Source organism: Natrix helvetica (assembly GCF_964273705.1).
Source record: "Natrix helvetica genome assembly, chromosome: 5".
Lineage (NCBI taxonomy): Eukaryota > Metazoa > Chordata > Lepidosauria > Squamata > Natricidae > Natrix > Natrix helvetica.
Genome location: NC_138551.1, coordinates 96,373,287 through 96,396,443, shown reverse-complemented (window position 1 = coordinate 96,396,443; position 23,157 = coordinate 96,373,287). Strand labels below are relative to the sequence as shown.

The 23,157-nt window shown below is 41.2% G+C and overlaps 1 protein-coding gene across 1 annotated transcript; it reads right to left on the bottom strand.

The window, feature by feature from the left end:
• Nucleotides 1-11,614: 11,614 nt before the first annotated feature.
• NDUFB8 (NADH:ubiquinone oxidoreductase subunit B8) lies at nt 11,615-22,711 on the bottom strand. The gene is made up of 5 exons (XM_081953796.1): nt 22,539-22,711; nt 20,117-20,243; nt 18,524-18,623; nt 14,442-14,597; nt 11,615-11,938 (listed from the first exon to the last, which is right to left on the bottom strand). The coding sequence occupies exons 1-5, from the start codon at nt 22,627-22,629 to the stop codon at nt 11,846-11,848; spliced, it is 567 nt and encodes a 188-aa protein (XP_081809922.1). The 5' UTR covers nt 22,630-22,711; the 3' UTR covers nt 11,615-11,845.
• Nucleotides 22,712-23,157: the final 446 nt, after the last annotated feature.

Below are 23,157 nucleotides of genomic sequence, written 5' to 3'. Positions count from 1 at the left end.
CTTTCAGGGCCCACATTCTTCTCCCCGCCATTGTGGCCTCAGTCCCATTCATACAGTGCCATCTGCTGGTAAGGGGCAACCTCTCCCCTCGGGGCTAATGCCAGAGGGACGAGATGCTGCGGGGCTGCCCTTTCCCTTTTCCCTAAAGCGGAGCAGAATAGCTGCACCCCAGGTTGACCCGCGCAGCAGGCTGGGGCCAGCCTGGGGTCGCCTGGAGCAACAACTTTCCCAGTGGCCGAGGCAGTGGCCCATTGTGCTCCCATATTGGTTGTTTCCACGTATTCATCGCTTAATGAAGGTGGATTCCTCTGAGGAGAAATATTTACGTTGGCCTCCCCAGGTGGTCACGCTCATAGCCAGCAAACACAGAACCAGCTGCTCCCAATCAAAACCTCTTTAACTGGCTTTGAGGGGCAAGAGAGAGAGAGACAACCAAGACTTTTTCCCCTCCCCTCAGTGGAGTCGGTGGAAAGTCCATTTCTCATGCTAATCCCCTGGCCTTTCTTCAGAACACCTTCTCCAAAAGTGTTTGGGAAAAGTCCCTGTGGCAAGTACACAGCGTCCTGCTGTTTAGATTCTTCCTTGTTTAGTCCTGTGGGTCTCTGACTCCAGCAGGGCCATTTATAAGGGGGAAGGAATTAAACAAAGCTTCAGGAGTTCATCAGCCTCCCACTGAAATTCACAGCTGCTGAATAAACTAATCCCCTCTTCAGGGCTTTCTCTCTTTCAATGGGGCTCTTGCTTCAAAGACACTTTGGGAAAGGACTTTGCAGGAACTCACACTGTTCCCTCAATAGAAGTTAGTGCAAGTATTGTGCCCAGAGCAAGTGCCTTTACAAACCCAAATGGTCGGAACAATTCAGCCCCTTCTGCCTTTATCCGGCTGAAAAGCCTCAATCTACTCTTAAGACATCATCTTATTTTCAGACACTGTTGAGTGTGACGATAGGCTCACATCCCCAGCTGGCTTAATGGAGGCAGAGACACCCACACCGGCCTTGGGCTACTTATTGAGAGCCTACTGTTACAGGCAGAAGGGAGGTCCACGCGCGTCTAGCTATTAGTCAGCAGCATTACCTCAATGTGAAGTAATGAAGAAAGGATCATGGAATCCGGCCCTGTCAATTCTTGGCAAATAGATGGGGAAGACATGGAGGTAGTGACAGATTTTACTTTCCTGGGCTCCAAGGTCACCGCAGACGGGGAGTGCAGCCAAGAAATTAAAAGATGCTTGTTCCTGGGGAGGAAAGCTATGGCAAATCTAGACAGCATACTAAAAAGCAGAGACATCACATTGCCATCAAAAGTGTGTATAGCCAAGGCTATGGTTTTCCCAGTTACAGATTCTCTTTTTTGCCCAGGACCTAAAACCCATGTGATCCTGTCCACCATTAAACCATCTTTCCAAGCAACCTTCATGTTTCCAGTGTCTTTTCCCCCAGATGGACATTTCTTCCAACACAGGTATTCAAAGAATGGTCATTTCTGTAAAAGGGAGGAGAGTTTGGGATCTTGAATAGGAACAGGAAATCAAGAGCAGAGATGGGCAGCATCAAACACTTCATTCAATGCCTTTCTTGCTCAAACTCTCGTACCCATGTTCTTAGAAGGTCAAGAGTTATGCCAGTGCCATTCACAAAATCCCAAGATGTGAAGACTCTAGAAAGAGTGCAGAGAAGAGCAACCAAGAGGATTAGGGGACCGGAGGTTAAAACATATGAAGAACGGTTGCAGGAACTAGGTATTCCTAGTTTAATGAAAAGAAGGACTAGGGGAGACATGATAGCAGTGTTCCAATATCTCAGGGGTTGTCACGAAGAAGAGGGAGTCAAGCTATTCTCTAAAGCACCTAAGCAATGGGTGGAAACTAATCAAGGAGAGAGGCAACTAAGGAGAAATTTCCTGACAGTTAGAACAATTAATCAGTGGGACAACTTGCCTCCAGAAGTTGTGAATGCTCCAACACTGGAAGTTTTTAAGAAGATGTTGGATAACCATTTGTCTGAAATGGTGCAGGGTTTCCTGCCTAGGCAGGGGGTTGGACTAGAAGACCTCCAGGGTCCCTTCCAACTCTATTCTATTTTAATCCCTACTTCCCTGTGTGTGTGTGTGTGTGTTATTATTTCTCCCCCTCCTGCAGATCAGTCCTTACAGCCATGAGGAGTACAGTTCAGTAATCTTCATTACTGACCAACAGAAAATATATTGCAATATAGACACTCCAAGAACAGTTATTCTCAAGTACACAATTATTTTTAATATTAAAACTATAATCTGCAAGAGTAGAGCACAATATACCAAAAACCATCACCAAAGAGCTCTTAAGCCCACAAATGTAACATTTTAACATAACCATAATTGGTAATGCAGCCACACAATGAAACTGAAGGGGGGGGGGGGGGAAAGATCAATTAAGTTTTCCCTGCACTGCCTTTTGTCTAATTTTCATTGCTGCAGAACAAACCAAGCACAAGCCATCAGCTGACATAGGGACAATTTCTAAGCCACCTGGGAACACTAATCCTTCTATCTGGATGCCAGGATGCAGGGGACAAACCCAGGACACATTTGAGACAAGTCGCCCACTTGTAGTAGGCCCACATTTCTCCACAGAGGCCACTTTCTTTAGCCAAAACTCCTTATTAACATCTATCTCAAAGCAGGCAATTGACTCTTTTCAAATGCCTATTCAATCTCTTTGCTATCACGGAGCAAATTGCAGGCTGGGTAGGATACTCAAAAGATCAATCCTTTTTTCTTTTTTTTTGAGCACTTTTCAAAATGTGATATCCTTTTGTAACAGGAGACTGGGGACCACATCTGATTTAGAATTGGATGGATTTGGGGTTAATTCAAGTCTGGCAATTTGAAGCAAAGACTGGAGGGAGGATGAAAGGAGGATTAGCAATCCTGGCTAGGACAATCCTTTATCTGAAACATGCTTCTTTGCTATCTTTAATTGGTTTTAACGTCTCAGTGGAATCTCAAACTATCATCTATTTTATCCTCTCTCTGTCTCTCTCTTTCTGTCTGTCTGTCTGTCTCTCTCTCTCTCTCTCTTTCTTTCTTTCTTTCTCTCTCTCTCTGTCTATCCTGTCTCTGTCTCTCTCTTTCTCTCTCTCTCTCTCTCTGTCTGTCTGTCTCTGTGTCTCTCTGTCTCCCTCTCTGTCTCTCTCTTTCTGCAACTCTGTCTCTCTCTGTCTCTCTCTTTCTGCATCTCTGTCTCTGTCTTTCTCTGCCTCTCTCTTTCTACATCTCTGTTTCTCTCTCTCTCTCTCTCTGTCTCTTGTCTCTGTCTGTCTGTGTCTCTCTCTTTCTGCCTCTCTCTCTGTCTGCCTCTCTCTTTCTGCCTCTCTCTCTGTCTCTCTGTCTCTGCCTCTCTCTCTCTCTCTCTCTCTCTGTCTCTCTCTGTGTGTGTCTCTCTGTCTCTCTCTTCTCCCTCTCCCTCCCTCCTTCTCCTCATCATGCACCTAATCTATCATCTATCCATATTCCACACCCTTTTAGGACACATGCGCAGATTGACTAGAGGTAGGAGAACATAAAAATCTTGTAAAATGCGTTGATATCTATCAATCACCAAAGGAGGGGGCTTATATGCTATAATGAAGCCAAACAATCACTCCCTCTTTCAGGGAGGGAGAATTTGAGAAGGAATTGCTAGAATCTTTATATATGGAAACAAAGGCCATAAGAAGCAATTTAGCAGGTTTTTTTTTAAAAAAACAACAACACACAATTGGCTATGAGCTTGGATTTATAGCTATGGAGAAATCTGAAACTTAGGTTCAGTCTTCTCCTTATGGCACTGGTGCCTACCTAGCTTAACCTTGGGGCTCTCTTTGAAAAAAAATGCCAGGAAGGCAACTGCTCTGTCCTTATAAGCGTTCGCAACTGTCATGCCAGTCCAAGTAGACATGACATCATCATGGGAAGACATGACTAGAGTTTTTTCAAAGTTGGCAGTTGCGTTAGCAAAGCAATAGGTGTTTAGTGCTGAGTGACTGCTGGCTTCCAGGGAAATGAGAGGGGTGGCGTTTTTCTCAGGTGCCCCCCCCCCAGTTACCTTCCCTGCTAAAGTCTTGTTTTCCCTCCTGATTACTTAAACCGCCGATTCTCAAACTACGGCCCGCCAATGCAAAGTATCTGGCCCATGGAGTGGTGGGATTCAGCCCTGCCCCTCACCCTGCCCCACCCTTCACCGTTGGCCTTATCTTCCAGCGAGCATCCACTCCAGCTGCACTTCTGGTTAGTTATTTCACTGGTTGAGCTGCACTTCTGATCACACCGCTGCTGCTGAAGTAAGGCTGAAGGTGCTGGGAAGACCAGCTGACTGAAGGGTGATCTCGCCAGTGCAGCCACGTGATCCAGGGCGATTAGGGGAGGGGCTGCTGCTGGCTTGCTCTGATGTTAGCTTGTAAAGTAGAGCTTTAAAGGTCTTTAAAAACGCTTTAAAAACAGCCTTTCAGGGTGTTTTTCACAGCCATATGATCCAGGGCCAGTGGATGAGTAGGGGCAGGGCAAATACAGCAAGGACAAAGGCAAAATGGACTGCTAAATTGGCCATGCCCACCCAGTCACATGACCACCTAGCCACGCCCACGCAGCTTCTCCGGCCTCCCAACAGTCTGAGGGACCGTGAATCGGCCCCCTGTTTAAAAGGTTTGAGGACCCCAGACTTAAACAATGTCTCTGATTGAATCTACTCCCTTTTTCTTTCACTATCTTCATTCATCTCTTTTCCATATCCAATCACCAATTCCCAACTCTCATCGCTATTCCCTTCATTGTGGGAACAGAGAACGTTAGTCCTTTAGTCTGTCATCTGCACCTCTATAAATGTCTGTTTTGGCTCTGTAACCCAACAAGGCAGCCACAGGCTTCAATGGATAATTAGAACTGCAGAAAAAACAATTGCTACCAACCTGCCTTCCATTGAGGACCTGTCTACTGCACGAGTCAAAAAGAGGGCTGTGAAAATATTTACAGACCCGTCACATCAATTCCTACTCTCAAAACGACGCTATAGAGCACTGCACACCAGAACAATTAGAGACAAGGACAGTTTTTTCCTAAATGCCATCACTCTGCTAAAGAAAGAATTCCCTCAACACTGTCAAGCTATTCACTAAGTCTGCATTATTATTAATCTTTTCATTGTTCCTATTACCTATCTCCTCCCACTTATGACTATAACCATGTTGCTTGCATTTTTATGATTTATATTGTTTTATTTGCTTCCTAGTATGATTTGATTGCTTATTTGTACCTTATGACTGTCCCTAAGTGTTGTACCTTATGATTCTTGACAAACGTATCTTGTCTTTTTATGTACACTGAGAGCATGTGCACCAAAGACAAATTCCTTCTGTGCCCAATCACACTTGGCCAATAAAGAATTCTATTCTATTCTATTTAGTGCTGATTTGTCACAATCAAAGTCAAAATTAGCCCAGTGCAGGGCACATTTAGTTTCAATACCTTGTTTCCCTGAAAATAAGACCTCCCCGTATAATAAGCCCAATCAGGCCTTTGAATGCATGCACTAAAATAAGCCCTCCCCGAAAATATTGCAATACAGCAGCAGCCATGAGGTGACCACGCTCGCCACCTCCTGCACCTCAAAAATAATAGACCTTCCCAAAAATAAGGCCAAGCGCTTATTTCAGGGGTCAAAAGAAAATAAGACCCTGTCTTAATTTTAGGGAAATACAATAGCTTGTACTGGTTCTGGACTTTGTTATAAGCAGGCCTACTTCAGTCTTCTGGCTAAAGGGATGGTTGATCAGTTTGCCCTGAAGTGAAAAGAAAGAACTAGAGAATTTCTGTACTGACAATTACTTGGTATTAATGGGTACAGATTTCAGGCTTCATGAAAATGCCCAGTTTCTGTTATACCTCTTTAGGAAATGTGCCAGATAGGGGCAGATAAAAAACATAAAACTGCAATAGTTTCTGAGACTCCTGGATGAAGGGAATTATCTGAACGACTTCCAATCTTGATTTAGGACTTGATATGGGACCAAAATTGCACTTGTATCTTTTGGTTGATCTTTTGGTATTTTAACTTACTGCACCTGTGTATGGTTTGCCAATTGCACAATGGCAGATAGGACAGTGCTCCAGAGGGTCAACGTCTTGCCCAAAGGATCATGGATTGCCCTCTCCCCCGTTTGGGAGACCTTTATAGCTCTTGCTGCCTTAAGAAAGTTCAAAACATTCTTAAAGATCCATCTCATCCTGGGCACCCCCCCTTTTTTGAACTATTACCATCTGACAATAAAAACAAGGACAAATAGGCTGAAAAACAACTTCTATCCCAGGGCAGTAACTATATTGAATTCTATGGTATAGTGCAGTGATGGCAAACCTTTTTTGGCTGCCACGCCAAAAGCGGAGGTAGCACAGGGGGGACGTGCACTGGTGTACTGCATCCATAATGCTATGTGCGTGACCCACCCCCATGCATGCGCATGCATGCAATCAGTGACCCCCCCATTTTTGCTTCAGTTTTTTTCACCTTCCCCAGGATCCAGAGGCTTTCTAGGAGCCTAGGGAGGGCAAAAACAGCCCCCCCTCGGATGCCCTAAAAACTGATATACGGGGAACCCGGAGGTTCAGGAATGGGGACTTCTGGTTTGTCCGTAGAGCTTATTTTAGACCTCTGGAGGCTTCCCTGAAGGCTCCAGAGGACGAAAAACGGACAAACTGGAAGTCACTTCCGGTTTGCTCGTAGGGCTGGTTTTTGCACTCCGGAGGCTTCAGGGAAGCCTCCGAAGGCCCCTGAAGGCTCCTGAGGTTGAAAACCGGCCCTATGGACAAATCAGAAGTCACCATTCCTGAAGTTCCGGGTTCCCCGTAGGGCCGATTTTCGACCTCCGGAGCCTTCAGGGGCCTTCAGGAAGCTTCCCTGAAGGCTCCGGAGGGCGAAAAACGGTCCTACTAGCAAACCAGAAGTCTGTTTCTGAACTTCCGGTTTGCATGTAGGGCCGTTTTTTCGCACTTTGGAGGCTTCAGGGAAGCCTCTGGAGGGCGAAAAATGGCCTCAAAAGAAGGCCGAAGTCAGTTAGCCAGTGCATGTATGTGCGCTGTCCAGCTGACAGGGCAACACCTCGCGTGCCCTGACAAATGGCTCCGTGTGCCACCTGTGGCACGCATGCCATAGGTTCGCCATCACTGCCCTAGTACCACGTAACGAAGTGAGCTCCTGTTACTTGTCCCATCTTCTGCTAACCTAGCAGCTTGAAAGCATGTAAAAATGCAAGTAAAAAAATAGGAACCACCTTTGGTGGGAAGGTAACAGGATTTTGTACACCTTCGGTGTTTAGTCATGCCGGCCACATGACCACAGAGATGTCTTCAGACAGCGCTGGCTCTTCGGCTTTAAAACGGACACGAGCACCGCCCCCTAGAGTCAGGAAGGACTAGCACATATGTGCGAGGGGAACCTTTACCCTATGAGGCCTAATAATGCATACAGAAATCAATTACTAGAACTCAGGTTCTCAGCTAAGTCAAACGTACAATTTCAAAGGAGATTGTCTCCATCATTCCCCTCTTCTACCCCTTAAGCCTGCCTGACTCTTCCTCCTCTGTCAGGTCTGCTCAGCTAACACGATCTAACAATCTAATCTCTTGCATCTATTAGATCTTCCTCCTGTCCATCTTCTCAGTCCATCCTTAGCCACTCACCTGCTTTAAAGACCCAGTCTTTCCCCATGTCAAAACAAATCTTTTCATTAAATGCTAATTACACTCATTAACATTTATTATTTCTCTCATTAGTAATAGGAGGCTGCTTCACTGCTACATTCTCTGTCTAGCGGTTTGATTGTCTTTGTTGGGAAACAACAACAGCCTTCAACCAATAGCACTTTCTGCCACCCAAGGAAGCGCCAATACTAAAAGAATGATACTGCCCTCTACTGGACAAGAAAAGTGCAGCTAAGTGGAATTTTGACATGACAAGGCCTGGGTTGTGTGAAAACAGCAAAAATGAAACAGCACAATAAAAGACGAAAAGTACTTCCACCCAGTTTGACTGCCTGCATTTACTACCATTGGCAAGTAGGAAGAATGCCCAGGCCATTGGCTCTGTGGAAGGGCCTAAGCAGGACAATCCATTTTACTATCCCTTAAAGGATGATGTTTTCATTTGTTATTTTCTCTAACACAGCGATAATTCTAAGCACTTTTCTTAATAATGTTTGTAATATTTTAAAGTGATTTATGTAGTTTTGTTTTGTTTAAATCAGTATTCCTGATACAAACAGTTAATACCCTGTTTCCCTGAAAATAAGATCTCGCCGGATAATAAGGCCAGTCGGGGGTTTTGAGCGCATGGGCTAAAATAAGTCCTCTCCTGAAAATAAGCCCTCACCAAAAATATTGCAACACAGCCGCAGCCATGAGGTGACCACACTTGCCGCCTTCTGCACCTCAAAAATAATAAGACCGCCCTGAAAATAAGGCCAAGCGCTTTTTGGGGGGGAGAAAATAAGACCCTGTCTTATTTTCAGGGAAACACGGTAGTGCTTGACTTGTGACAATTGAACCCAAAATTTCTGTTGCTATGCGAGACAGTTAAGTGAGGTTTACCCCATTTTACGGCCTTTCTTGCCACAATTGTTAACTGCAGTTGTTAAGTTTGTAACACAGGTGTGAGGTGAATCTGGCTTCCCCACTGGCTTTGCTTTTTGGAGGATCGTAAAGGAGGCTCACCTGACCCCAGGACACTGCAACTGTCATAAATATGAGTCAGTTGCAACAGTCTGAATTTTGATCACACGAGCATCAGAATGCTGCAGAAGTTGTGTGAAAAATGCTAACAAGTCACCTTTTTTCAATGCTGTTGTAACTTTGGTTACTAAATGGCCCTATAGCCAAGGTTTCTCATTCGTGAGACAAATCCATATAAATCTTCATTCTGAGAAATTGTGCTCCCAGTATTTAATATTGGATATTTTGCCATAAAGGCAGAAGACTTATTAATTTCTAATTCAAACCTGCACAAAACTGCTGCAAGTTATTGTGGCACAATCCAGTACCAGATAACACATAATCTACTTGCTTGTTGGCTATATTAAGACTTAGCAATTTAAATATTTAAATCATTCAATTTAGTCTTTTGATTACAAATTTATACAATGTTAACCAAGGGTGGGTTCCTGCCAGCATCACTACTGGTTTGGTGCCTGAACAATTTTGCACCTAAAAAGGTCTGCACATGCGCATATTTAAAAAGGATTCTTTTAAAAACAATTTTTCAATGAAGATTGTTTTGTGCATGTGCAAAACAGAAAATCAAGATGGTGCTGCCGAGGATAGAATGGGTTTGGGCGCATGTCCGTCTGAGTTACTACCTACTCAGCTGAACCGGTAGGACCCCACCTCTGGTGTTAAGAAATTTAAGAGAATGCAGCATTTGTAATTTCCATTCTATAGCCTTGAATAATTTTAGTTGATTTTTAAACCATCATATCTACCCTTTAATTAATTCAATGAAACTCCGTGAAACTGGACAGGTCTGTTTAAAGCTGATCGTGAGTTCAAATGACTTAATGCTCAATACTGAGGAAAATTGTCCAGCCTTTCAATCAGGGTAATTTGGAACTTAGAATAATTCCTCCTCCTTTACCAGAACAATTTCAATGCTATTCTGACTATTTGAGTTGTTTAGGAAGCTCAGAACAATCCATTGTAAACTTAGAATAGCTGTGGTCATCTTGAACCTTTAGCTTTTCTCATCAAGGGAAGAGGCAGTAATTTAATTCAGTTATATATAATAATTGAAATGGCTGACCACTCAACATGTAATTCAGACATACAAGGGATACAATCTCTCTCTCTATAAAAATGACTGTGTGTGTGTGTATGTTCCAGCATAACTCTGGAACACCTAAAGCAATTTCAACCAAACTTGGTACACAGATGACCCCCCCCAACACTCTGAGGGGCATGTATTCTGTTAAGATACAGCCTGTTGTACCTTAAAATGGTTTCTACTGTACAGTGCAGTAGATTCGCCATAACGGCTTCCCAGTACTCCACAAGAGGTAAGGGTGAAAATCCAATATTAGGAATTACATTTGGTCCAGACAGTTCCCCCCTATAAATTAATACCTGGACAAGGCCGGATTATCAACCTAGTTGGTATATAAATATCTGGGATGGAATTAGAATTTGATTCAGAAACTCCATTGTCTCAGGTCTGACAGTTGAATATGCTTACTCAAATGCTTTCTCGTGTGTGTCTGTGTCTGTTGTTTATGGTTCTGGTATTTGGGAAGGCAAACTGACTTCTACAGAGCAAGCTGTCTGAAAAATTTGTATGTTTTTTCTAAAGACTAATTTAAATTATACCATACCCTAAAACTGGTCTCTGACCAAAATGCACAAGCAACCAATAACCTATATAAGTGATGGCTTTTAAAAAGCATAGTATAGTCTTTATTGTCATTGTACAAAATAAATACAACGAAATTGATTTTAGCCTCACTGGTGCAAAATTATAGCGGAAACGAAAAAAGAAAAAGAAAAAACTAGTCATACGTTTCCACGTGTGCATGGAGTGATAGTGGTTGTATTTAAAAGTCTGACAGCCCAAGGATAGAAACTATTTTTAAACCTATTTGTTCGACTGGTTAAATTTTGATGTCTTCTGCCCGATGGTAGAAGTGTGAAGAGACACTGACCAGGGCGTGAATCGTCTGAGTATCTTCCTTACTCTGTAAAGCAGTGAGACCTGGCAATGTCATCCAGTGGTGTTAGAGGGCAACCAATGGTTTCTTGTGCTGAATTGATCACTCTCTGTAGTGCCTTCCTGTCCGCAGCTGTTAATCCAGTATACCATACTGTAATGCAATATGTGAGGACACTAAAATAAGAATTGATCTATTTTACATTTACCCAACAGATAATTGTGACTGGGTATTCTTTCAAGTAGATATGATCTTAAATCAATGAAGCAACCGATACAGTAGTGCTTAAAAATATGTAGCTTTGAATAATTTTTCTCAATGAATAAATGAACAAGTATGTTTTTCACTTCTCTTTCATTATTTTGACTCCTTTTGTTAAATTGGCCACTTTATTTTGTTTTAGGACTTATGTGGAAGTTTGATTACATGTTAGGTCAGAGGTCGGCAACCTTAAACACTCAAAGAGCCACAAAGGTCCTAACCGGAAGCCCGCCGTTCAATTTTGGAGCCGACCGGAAGTCCAGTTTCCCCACCAGAGTCTCCTCCTAGCACGGCATCCTTTTTCCTCTACCTGTCCTAACCAAAAGCCCTATCAATTGTGGAGCTGATCAGAAAACCCGCCCCTTGCCATAGAGTCTCTTCCTGGCATGCTTTGATTCCTCCACTCTAACCGGAAGCTCCTCTCAAAATTGTGGTGCCGACTGGTGATAGGGAGCTGCAGCAGAGGGATGAAAGAGCCACATGTGGTTCCAAAGCCATGGGTTGCTGACCTGTGTTAGGTCATATTAATGCAGAAATATTGAAAGTTCAAAAGGATTCCCAAACATAAATTACTGTACCTCTGATTTGCGTATTTGGTGATGCCCAAGGATATATTCCCATCACTAGGAAGAATTGACAAGTGCAAAAACTCATACATTTGTATATCATTACATTTATTTTTCTTTTCCTTATGCCATTCAGACTTCTCATGCCCAATACATATTTGATGCAACATTCTGCAATGTTTCTCCTTTCTTTATGAACTAAGTGATAGGATACAGGTTACACCTGGAAAGAAACACCATTGTTTTTCCATGATGATCTTACAAGATCTTAAGGTAAAATATAGGTCTACCAAAGGTCAAACCAAACTCCGGAGACATTTACATCTCATAGTGCTTCACTGACAGTGGTTTAATATTGGGGTCTGATCTGTTCTCGAAATATATATCATCATAAGGAAACTGCTTTGGTCCCTGAAATGAAAGGAGACAGTAAAAATTAATTAATACCATGGAATGCTTAAAATGCAGAATCTCATATCAGAAGGCACAAATAACCAGAATTAAATCTGGTCCCATTATTCGCTCTGTATAAAAAACAAAATATTGCCTGCTGATGTAATGCAGTGTGTGATGTGAAACTTGATATGGAGGTGGAAGAGGATTCCTTCTTCTTCCTGGCCCATATTGCTGAGCAACAGGAAGGAGCTCCTACAAACAACCTCAGGACAGACTTCAATGAGGATGCTGGAGAGTGAAGGTGGCATTGACCTTAAATCTCAGTAGCAATCCTGACACATTCAACATTGTAGATCAGGGGTCTCCAACCTTGGCAACTTTAAGACCTATGGACTTCAACTCCCAGAATTCTTCAGCCAGCAAAGCTGGGAGTTGAAGTTCACAAGTCTTAAAGTTGCCAGGCATAGCAAATAGGTCAGCCAAATGGGCGCTTAAACAGATCTGAGTCTGGGCAAAGAATTGAAACAGAAACTTAAACAGTCTGCTGCTCTGAGAAGTAAACAAGCAGTCTGCCTGGGCTTGTCTGCTGAAATGAAACTAACTGCTTTTCTGTAACTCTCCTGCCTTGTGTTTACTTGGACGAACCAGCTATTGGTATTGTACATTTATTCATCTATTCTTATGTATATAAAGAAGTTAATGAATTCAGCTGAATCAGTTATGTGTATGCTTCTGGATTTGAATTTATGCAACAATCTAAAAAACCTACCCATTATTTCTATTAGTGATTTTTTTTTTCATTCAAAGAAGCAGGATACTTTCCATTTACCACAGAAAAAAACTTATGCTGGTAATTCCAAGATTCTACTTCCCCACCAGTAAAGAAAACATCCTTGAATTAAATGTGAAGTTTAAAAAGTTCCAAAGTCAGAAACAAGTTCTTTACAAACCAAAGTCACTTATCTCTTATGCACAAAGCTAAAAAAAAGTGCAAAGGACCACTAGCATCAAACCTTAAAGCTGACAAAATTTCAGCTAGTAGTAAGAAAATAAGAGAGGTTTGGTTTTTGGAAGCACAGTCTGAATTTTCTGGATCAACTTGCTATTTCAGTAAACGTTGCCCACAATGGGCACTCTAAACGATCTGCTTTAGCTCCACTTGGAAAGTATCTCCTCTCCCTCTCCCTTTTTAATTGGGAATGCATCTGATGTAGTGGCCAAAATTATGGAAACCTTTTGGGAAAAGTGTATTCTTGAGATTTGATGGCTAATACCACCACTTTGTTTGAAGTAGTACCATAAATTATATATCAATGGAAAGATAATGTAATCAAGAATGTAATGCAACAAAGTTTGTTCAATTGTATTCTATGAACAGTTGTAGCCAAATAACTAGAAAAAGGAAGCACAACTCACTTAGGTTGATATCGGGTAGCTTTCCTTCATCTGATTGTAGCCAATGAGCATGAGTGTGTAGAGAGCTAATCAGGTGTCATCTTGTTTTGGAAATGAGCCAATCAGATCACAGTAGGATTCAGTTATTGAGGTCATATATTGAAGCTGAGAGGGGAACATTTGTCAGTGTGTTATGTGGTCGCTATCAAGTTGGTTGGTTGGGTTTTTTTGTGTTCTTTCATTTACTAATAAAATTAAAGTAATAGTGCAAAAAGTTGACTGGTAACCCAGAAAGTGATGTAAAATAGTATTATTAAGTGAACAAGGCTGCCGTTATAAAGAAATTAGAAGAAAAATTGGTGGAAACTTAACCAAAGGTGGCATTTCTAAGTTTTTGACGAGGTATAAGGAGACTCAGTCACTACAAAACCACACTGGAAAGGGCAAGAAAGGGTGCACAGCAGCAAGTGAGGATAGAAGAATTAAGAGACTGTGCCTACGTGACAGAAGAAAACCATCTGGGTGTATACAAGATGAAATGGCGCAATGCAATGTGAAGTTGAGCGCAAGGACTGTTTGGTGCAGATTTCAGGAATGTGGTCTAAAATCTAGAATCCCACGAAAAAAGCTGCTATTCCAATAGCAAATCCTTCATAAAAGTTATTCATTAGATTCTTGATTAAATTATCTTTCCATTGATATATAATTTTATGGTGCTACTCCAAAAAAAAAATCAAACAAACACTGGTGTTATTAGCCATCAAACCTCAAAATTACTGTACTTTTCCCAAAAGGTTTTGGCCACTACTGTATGTTGAATAATGTCTGCCTATCTCTCTCCCTTTCAACTAAAGCAGTTTTTCTTCACTGGATTAAATGTTATGCATTCATATATACCATAGACACCCCACACAGCTGGGAGAAAAAATTAATGCAACTTTCTACTATTGTCCTACTTCTTGAAACTATAGAGGCAATTCTAATATTCTAGTTAAAATGATTTTAATAGATGAGAGTGTGTTTCTTTTTCCTGAATTGTATTGAGGCACTAGAATTTAGGCAGTAACTTTTGCATATCTCCTTTTCAAGATCTCTTGAAAAAAAAATTAGATTCAGAACTTACCACAGGTTGGTACACTGGAAACATTTCACCAACAAGAGCCATGACGACCATGATTCCAATAAACCCCCAAAAATACCTCTTCATGATATGCCAGGAAACTTGAGTCGGGGACGTATCAACCCGTGTCCGTACAAACAAATCGAAGCTCTGGTGCAACTGATTAAAAAAGATAAGAGACAGGATTAAACATTGTGGTAACAGACTCATACTGATCTCTCGATCTCTCTCTTCCTCCCTCCCTCCCTCTCTCTCTTCTATGTATAAAAAGCTGCATGTATCTATGTTCCAACATAACTCTGGAATGCCTCCAGCAATTTCAACCAAACTTTGTAGTTAGATGACGTGTGTTCCAGCATAATTCTGGAATGCATGGGCTGTTAAAGAGAGAGAGTGTGGCATCCTAGAGCAATGTGATGGGAGGGAGAAGGGAGAGCCTGGGCCATTAAGGAGAGCGAGTGCAGCATCCTAGAGCAGCAATTGTTTGTGATGTCAGTTCCTTCGCAGCTTCCTCTGGAAAGCCAACCGTGACGTTCACCCTCCAGTGGACCAGTGGGGAAGCACCTGATGGATTTGGGGCGAAGTGCCAGGGTTATAGACAGGGCGGGAAAGAGGAGTGCATGGAAGGGGGAAGAGAGAGGGCAGGGATGACGGGCATGGGAGTAGGGGGAAGAAAGGCCCCTTTCAATACAAAAAATAGCAGAGTTGGAAGGGACCTTGGAGGTCTTCTAGTCCAACCCCCTGCCTAGACAGGAAACCCTATACCGTTTCAGACAAATGGCTATCCAACATCTTCTTAAAGACTTCCAGTGTTGGGGCATTCACAACTTCTGGAGGCAAGCTGTTCCACTGATTAATTGTTCTAACTGTCAGGAAATTTCTCAATTCTAAGTTGCTTTTCTCCTTAATTAGTTTCCACCCATTGCTTCTTGTTCTACCCTCAGATGCCCTGGAAAATAGTTTGACTCCCTCTTCTTTGTGGCAACCCCTGAGATATTGGAACACTGCTATCATGTCTCCCCTAGTCCTTCTTTCTATTAAACTAGACATACCCAGTTCCTGCAACCGTTCTTCATATGTTTTAGTCTCCAGTCCCCTAATCATTTTTGTTGCTCCTCTCTGCACTTTCTAGAGTCTCCACATCTTTTCTACATCGTGGTGACCAAAACTAAATGCAGTATTCCAAGTGTGGCCTTACCAAGGCATTATAAAGTGGTATTAACACTTCACGTGATATTGATTTTATGCCTGTTTATGCAGCCTAGAACTGTGTTGGCTTTTTTGGCAGCTGCTGCACTCTGCTGGCTCATATTTAAATGGTTGTCCACTAGGACTCCAAGATCCCTTTCATGGTTACTACTGTTGAGCAAGGTACCACCTATACTGTACCTGTGCATTCCGTTTTTGTTGCCTAAATGTAGAACCTTACTCTTTTCACCATTGAATTTCATTTTATTAGATAGTGCCCAATGTTCAAGTTGTCAAGATCCTTCTGTATCTTTAGCCTATCTTCTGGAGTGTTGGCTATTCCTGCCACCTTGGTGTCATCTGCAAATTTGATGAGTTCCCCATTTATTCCCTCATCCAAATCATTGATGAAGATGTTGAAGAATACTGGACCCAAAACAGAGCCTTGGGGTACTCCACTGCATACTTCCCTCCATGAAGATGCAGTTCCATTGAGGACTACACGTTGAGTGTGGTTGGTCAGCCAGTTACGAATCCATCTGGTGGTGATGCTGTCTAACCCACATTCTTCTACTTTATCTAGTAGTAGGTTAAGGTCTACCTTACCAAATGCCTTACTGAAGTCCAAGCAAACTATATCAACAGCATTCCTCTGGTCCACTAATTTTGTCACATTATCAAACAATGCAATAAGATTAGTCTGGCATGATCTGTTTTTGACAAACCCATGTTGGCTTTTGGCTAATACTTTGTTTGCTTCTAGGTGTTCGCTAATTTGTTGCTTGATTATTTTTTCCAGAATCTTTCCTGGTATTGAGGTCAGGCTGATAGGTCTGTAGTTTTCTGCATCTGTTTTTTCCCCTTTTTTGAAGATGGGAACCACATCAGCTCTTTTCCAGTCCTCTGGTAGTTCCCTGATGCTCCACGATCTCTGAAATATATAGTTCAGTGGTTCTGAGATCTCATCTGCCAGTTCCTTCAGAACCCTGGGGTCTAATCCATCCGGTCCTGGTGATTTGAACTCGTCTAGGATAGACAGGTGCTCACTTACCATTTTCTTCAACTTGTGTTCCTAATCTGATTTTTGTGGTGCTGTTTTTGATAGGTTGGACTGTTTTATCCCTTTTGTGTAAAGACAGATGCAAAACATGAGTTAAATAGTTCTGCTTTCTCCCTATTGCTTGTTACTTTCTTGCCAGTTTTTCCCAGCAATGGACCAATTGTTTCCTTAACCTTTTTCTTGTTTTTAACATGTTGGAAGAAGCTTTTTTTGTTATTTTTTACTTTTGTGGCAAGCCTTTCTTCATTGTGAGCCTTAGCTTTCCTCACTTCATCTTTACATGCTCGGGCTATTTGCTGATATTCTGCCTTAATTATGTCCCCCCTTTCCACTTTTTATACTTATCTTTTTTGTCTTTCAGTTTGTCAGAGAGTTCTTTATGCAGCCATGCTGGTTTCTTTTGGGAGCTGTTATTTTTCTTCTTCATTGGTATTGTGCTAGACTGGGCTTTTGTAATCTCATTTTTCAAAATTTCCCAAGCTTCTTGAGTTGTTTTCTCCTTGAGGATTCTCATCCAAGGAATTTTTCCCAAGCTCTCTCTAAGTTTAATGAAATTAGCTCTCTTAAAGTCCAAGACTCTAGTTTCATTTTGTTCTACTACTTGTGTTTGCATAATGTTGAATTCCAATATTGCATGGTCACTTGCCCCCAGGGTTCCTTTCAATGGGTCCCTGTCAGACAAAAGCTTCGGGGCAAAGTACCAGGATCATAGGCAGGGAGGGAAAGAGGAGCTCATGGGAGGGGGAAGCAAGAGGGCAGGGATGATGGGCAAGTTGGCTTCCATGTTTTCTCCTTGAGGATTCTCATCGAAGGAATTTTTCCCAAGCTCTCTCTGTTTATTGAAATTAGCTCTCTTAAAGTCCAAGACTCTAGTTTCATTTTGTTCTACTACTTGTGTTTGCATAATGTTGAATTCCAATATTGCATGGTCACTTGCCCCCAGGGTTCCTTTCAATGGGTCCCTGTCAGACAAAAGCTTTGGGGCAAAGTGCCAGGATCATAGGCAGGGAGGGAAAGAGGAGCTCATGGGAGGGGGAAGCAAGAGGGCAGGGATGATGGGCAAGTTGGCTTCCATGAATGAAATAAAACAGGCACAGAGTCTCCTTGACCTACAATCAGTTGCTTAATGGCCATTCAAAGTTCCAGTGGACCAACTTGGGAGATATTTACGACCTGGATTCATAGTTCGGATGGTCACTCCCCCAAGTCATGTGAACACACTTGAGGTGCTAGGCAATCAAGCCTAATTTATGGCAGCATCCCAGAATCACATGGCCACGTTTTATGACAGTTTTGCTGAAAACTGGCCTTCACTGGTTTTGCCAAAAGCGAACCATCACATAATTGACACACTTTATAACCATCATAGGCAGGCTCCATTACAGTTGTAATTCGAGAATTAGGTGTAAGCTGAAATGCTGTTTCACAGCATATTTGTTAAAGACGCTTCATTTTTCCAAAGTATACTAGAATAGCATACTGAAGACATCACTTTACTATTTATATTGCTTCTGAGGCAAAATGAGACAGGCCAATTGCTGGCCAATAAAGAACTTTTGGTCAAGTTTAACAAGGACACAGTAATATTTTATTCCTTTCCAGGACACAAAAATAATGTCAACACCAGAATCAGAGTAGGGATTTCAGTGCTGATCTAAAGTATATCGGGGAAAGAGAGAGAGAGAATATGCTTGAGTATTGGACTCATGGAAGGATTGAACTTTTTACCAAATATATTATTGCACTTAAGGTATTCCATTACTAATGACTTTTAATGTGGGATTCTGTATTACAAACTGAATTGGTAGGTAGACCCCAAATTAATTCTTTATCTTACCGGTTCTCCAAAATTACGCCTCAGTTCAGGGTAATCCCACTCATACCATGGATTTCTTTCCTGTGCGGATTGATCTGGGAGTTTGGGATAGTCACCATAACTATGAAAATATGAGAACAGAGCTTTTTATGGACCCAAGTTATTTCTAAATCTTTTCAGTGCTTTAATCAAAAAACAATACAATTTACTAGTGATTTAACATAAGAAAATATAATAATCTGTCTACCAAACTTAAAAATTGGACAAGAGGACTGAAACTTGGAGTGACTGTAGTATCACACTACCATATTCCTTTGTCTCTTGCAGGTTGAATTGTGCATTTTTAAGAATGGGGATCGGACCACAAACATTTTGTCTATCCATATTATAGACAAATTAACTGCTGGATAAATTCTGTCCTCAAAAGTTGAGGAGAAATTAATTAATATAACCAACCAACTTTTGAATATCTTACACATTTATTTTCAAAAAGCATTCCTGCAAGGGATGTCTCCACTATCAAACATTGATTTACCCTTTTCCCCCTTGGCTGCAAATTCAACATGATACAGTCTTGTTTCAACATTATAAAAAGATATTGGAAAATGGTACAATCATGGTTGGAACAGATGGTGGGAGATCAAATTTTGTTCAAACCAGAAATTTTTCTCCTATGCATAATACTGGAGGGGTATAAGAAAGATGTGCTCTATCTAATTATATATGTATTAACTGTGGCGCGTATAACTTATGCACAGTATTGGAAAAATGAAAATATCCCATCAAAGTTGGAGATAATTAGGAAAATTCTGGCCTAAGCAGAAGCAGATAGGCTCACCCATGAATTAAAAGGGGAATCGGAATTCTATGAAGTTTGGAATAGATTTTACTATTGGTATAAGACAAGGTGGCAAGACTGGAACAAATTGTAAATAATGTGAATGGATAGAAGGATAATGGATTAAGTAGGCTAATAGTTATTGAACGAGATTATTTGTATATAATGTGATTGTATGGTCATTACAACTTCACTGTGCTGCATTGTTTTAAATGTAAAAACAATAAAAATATATTTTAAAAAATACAATTGTTCATCAAAGAAATATAGGATATTTATTACTTGAACAGAAGAAAAAAATTGTTTTTTGAAATCACAGGGCTAGAATGGGCCCCAATTTAATTCTAAGGAAAGCCATACTAACAATTTAATTAACTGATTAACAGTGTAATTCTAAAGCAACCCATACTGATTAACACACTGTTGTTACAAATGCTTGATGAGGGTAATAGGATCCCTTCCACGAGTTAGACAAGCACACTTGGTAGATGTACCATTGGAAATAATACACAAATTGCTAAGTAGACATTTATGTTTCTGATTTAAATAATGTTGCAGATGTGATTCCACTATTCTTTCCAAATGTAAATCTGCCTTTAATCTAGATTTATATTTTTAAAGATTTTACTCATTTCCCAATGAATGGCAACTATGAAAGTAATTTATTATGAGGCTATGATAAACTTATATAGACAATGCTCCACAATCCTGATATCACAACATTGTTCCTATCTTTGTACAATATTTGGTTTCTTGGATATATGAATACAACTTACCCCGTACCATCATCTGCATGTGTCTTATAGTCCTCCAGTGTCAGGTTGTATTTCTTTGCAGCAGCTGCCTGCTCTTCTGGGGTCTTGGGGTATGGCCCTGGAAGCAGATGTTTGGGCAGATCTGAAGCTAAAAGCAGAAATAGCAACAAATCAAAGATAGTGAAGACAAAAAAATGTGCAGTGCAGATGATAAAGTCTGGAATATCTATATCTATCTCCTGAGTTTTACAAATAAGTCAAGGCTTATACATCCAACACACCTTCCTCCTTCTATTTCTCCCACAACAACCATCCTGTGAGGTGAGTTGGGCTAGAGGGATTGGCCTGAAGTAGCCAACTGACTTTCATGGCTAAGGCAGGACTAGAACTCAGAGTCTCCAACTTTCTAGTCTGGTGCCTTAACCACTAGACCAAAAGTGTCTATCTTTACTTTTACTGACTGCACCAACAAGGTAATACGGAATAAAAGCCTATGTTATTTGTAGTAATAGAATACATGAATCCATTACTTAGTGCCATCTTAGAGTAAATTCAGATGGGATAATTAAAATTAGTCTGTCAATGAAAATGATCAAGGTTACTTTTAATAAAATTGTATTGAAAATAGAATTTTACAATAGAAACTACAGAAGCTACAGAAAGTAGAACAGAATACAGACATATTAGAAGACCTCCAAGGTCCCTTCCAACTTTTCTTATTATATTAAATATATAATCAAAAGTATATATAAAGTGTGTAATATAAAGTTAGAAACAGAAACAAAGAAAAAGGAAAATATTTAAAGAACTGCTTTCTTTAAAGCAGTTATTAGCATAATTATTACCACTTCTTCCCTCCCAAATTATGTATCTTGGTTTTCTTCTTCCCATAAGCCACATTTTTAAATCAGTAAATCCTGAAACCACTAACTCATTTGTGTCCATTTTCAGAAAAAAAAGTCCATGACTTTTATCAAAGTAATTACTGTTCCTTCCCTAAGTCAATTTAAACCCTTTTAAGGAGACCTAGCATTTTCACAATCTACTCTTCCATTGTGGGTGGTTCTGTATTTTTTTTTTAAATCTCAGAAGATTAAATCATGGCAGCTGGACTAGAGTTTATAAAATGCTTTTGGCCTGGTTGATTGAATCTTCATTTACAGGTATTTTTGTGTGTTGCCTTTGTCACTGCGTTTTTTGTTTGCCAGCTGTGCTTAAACTAAGACATACAGTAGACTGATCTGACTCTTATCACTAAGCTCACTACGCATGTCCACATTCCTTCATCATTATTATTTCATTTTTCTTTGTCTTTTGTTTGCCTGCCAAGGTGGTAGGCAGGAACGCTGCCAAAATGTAATCGAATTAATTATCAAATGTACTTCAAGGAAAGGCCACGGTTCATCTCTCATTAAATACAGGGCTGAATTTACACCCTGACAGCCTTAATCCCTTTTGTATGGGCTACCTGACCCCACACATCATGATTTAAACCACTAGAAAAAAGGCTTGATTTAAATCAACTTGATTTAAATCATAATTTTTAAAGAGCAACTGTCATCTCTGTCCCCCAACGGCTCCTCTAACCCGTTGTTGACTCACCAACAGTCCCATTCACTTTAATGAGATGGCTGGTGACACAGCAGGGACACAACATGGTGAAGGACATGGCAGGCAGCAGCTGAGTGGATGCCTGCTAACAGGCGCTGCCATGATGGATCTGAAATGACAGGAGCTCTTTAATATATGTATTAGCTGCTCAGAAGGTTTCAATTTCATTTTTACTGCTTGCCCTTCCTCTTCACACTGAGAGCCTGGTGGTACAGAGACATTTCTCTTCACACAATCATACTGCTTGTAGTGTACATAGGTTTGCAAAACAATGGGATAAAGGAATATTCCTGAACTTTATTTTATGGTTTATCTCATGGTTACTGTGAAATTGGGTGCATGCATCAATGTGGTCCATGTTCTCTCAGCTTGCAGAGCTTGGATTCATTGAATGAGTTCACCAAAAATGTAAATATTACAGAATATACAGCCTGATGCTACACAACTAAGCTCCATTTCATGCTGAATAAACTAAATTATCAATGTACCTTAAATAGAAAACTATCTTTAGATTTTTTTTTACCCCAAAAGTATTTTATTAAAATAAATTTGATAATAATAAAAAACCCCAATTTAAAAAAAAACCCACTTTCAATTTAAAAAATCTGTTTTATTATTTTTTAAAATTTATTTTTATCCACCCTGCTCAGAAACCCAGATGAGGAACTCTGGGAGTTGAGGCCCCTGAGGAATTCTGGTAGCTGAAGTCCACAAGTCTTAAAGGGGAAAAAGACAGCCGAGCTCCGCAAGCCCCTCCCCCCGCCCCCCATCTGTCCTACTCAGAGCCCAAGCTGCAAGGCCGCCCCCTTTCAGCGCAGAGGTACTCACGGACCGAGGCGGCGGCTGCCGTCTCCCGGTGCCAACGGCCAGGCGACCTGGCGGAGGAGAGCGCGGAGGCGGCCCCGAGTAACGGTGGCGGCCATAGCGTCTCTCAAGGGCGGCCGCCGGGTCGAAGCTGAAAGCTGCAGGACTTCCTGTTGGTCATAGAGTTTTCCTGAAAGAGAGCCGCTGTCCTCACAAGGGCTGATCCGGAAACAGCTTGCGACACTAGGTGGCGCCAGACGCTCCAATCCCATACTACGGTTCTTAAGCCAGAAGTGGAGACGAGTCTTGCTGGGCTCGATGGTGCCTTCTTCGGCCACGGAGTCATGTCTCTCCCGCCGCTCTCTCTTTATTACGCCGTAGCCACCTGGGGAGACCAGCGAGTCCCGGACATTTATTTTATGTATTCAACTTAGGCATCTCTCACAGAAACTTAAAAAGTATAGACAGAATACATGAAGTGGTGTGGGAGGGTTGACTAGAAGACCTCCAAGGTCCCTTCCAACTTCGTGAAATTATATTATATAATATAAAGTGTGTATGTGTGTGTGTGTATGTATTATAAAAAGAGAAACAAACAAAAAAAGGAAAATATCTAAAGTGACTTACTTGTATGTATGTATGTATGT

What these genes read in the sequence shown, in the direction of transcription:
- NDUFB8 (XM_081953796.1), bottom strand. Translation starts at nt 22,629, where the DNA reads ATGGCCGCCACCGTTACTCGGGGCCGCCTCCGCGCTCTCCTCCGCCAG. An exon ending in CATGCAGATGATGGTACGGG is followed by an intron (nt 18,624 to 20,116) that starts GTAAGTTGTATT and finishes ATATTTTCATAG; the next exon opens with TTATGGTGACTATCCCAAAC. An exon ending in GGCGTAATTTTGGAGAACCG is followed by an intron (nt 14,598 to 18,523) that starts GTAAGATAAAGA and finishes TTTTTTAATCAG; the next exon opens with TTGCACCAGAGCTTCGATTT.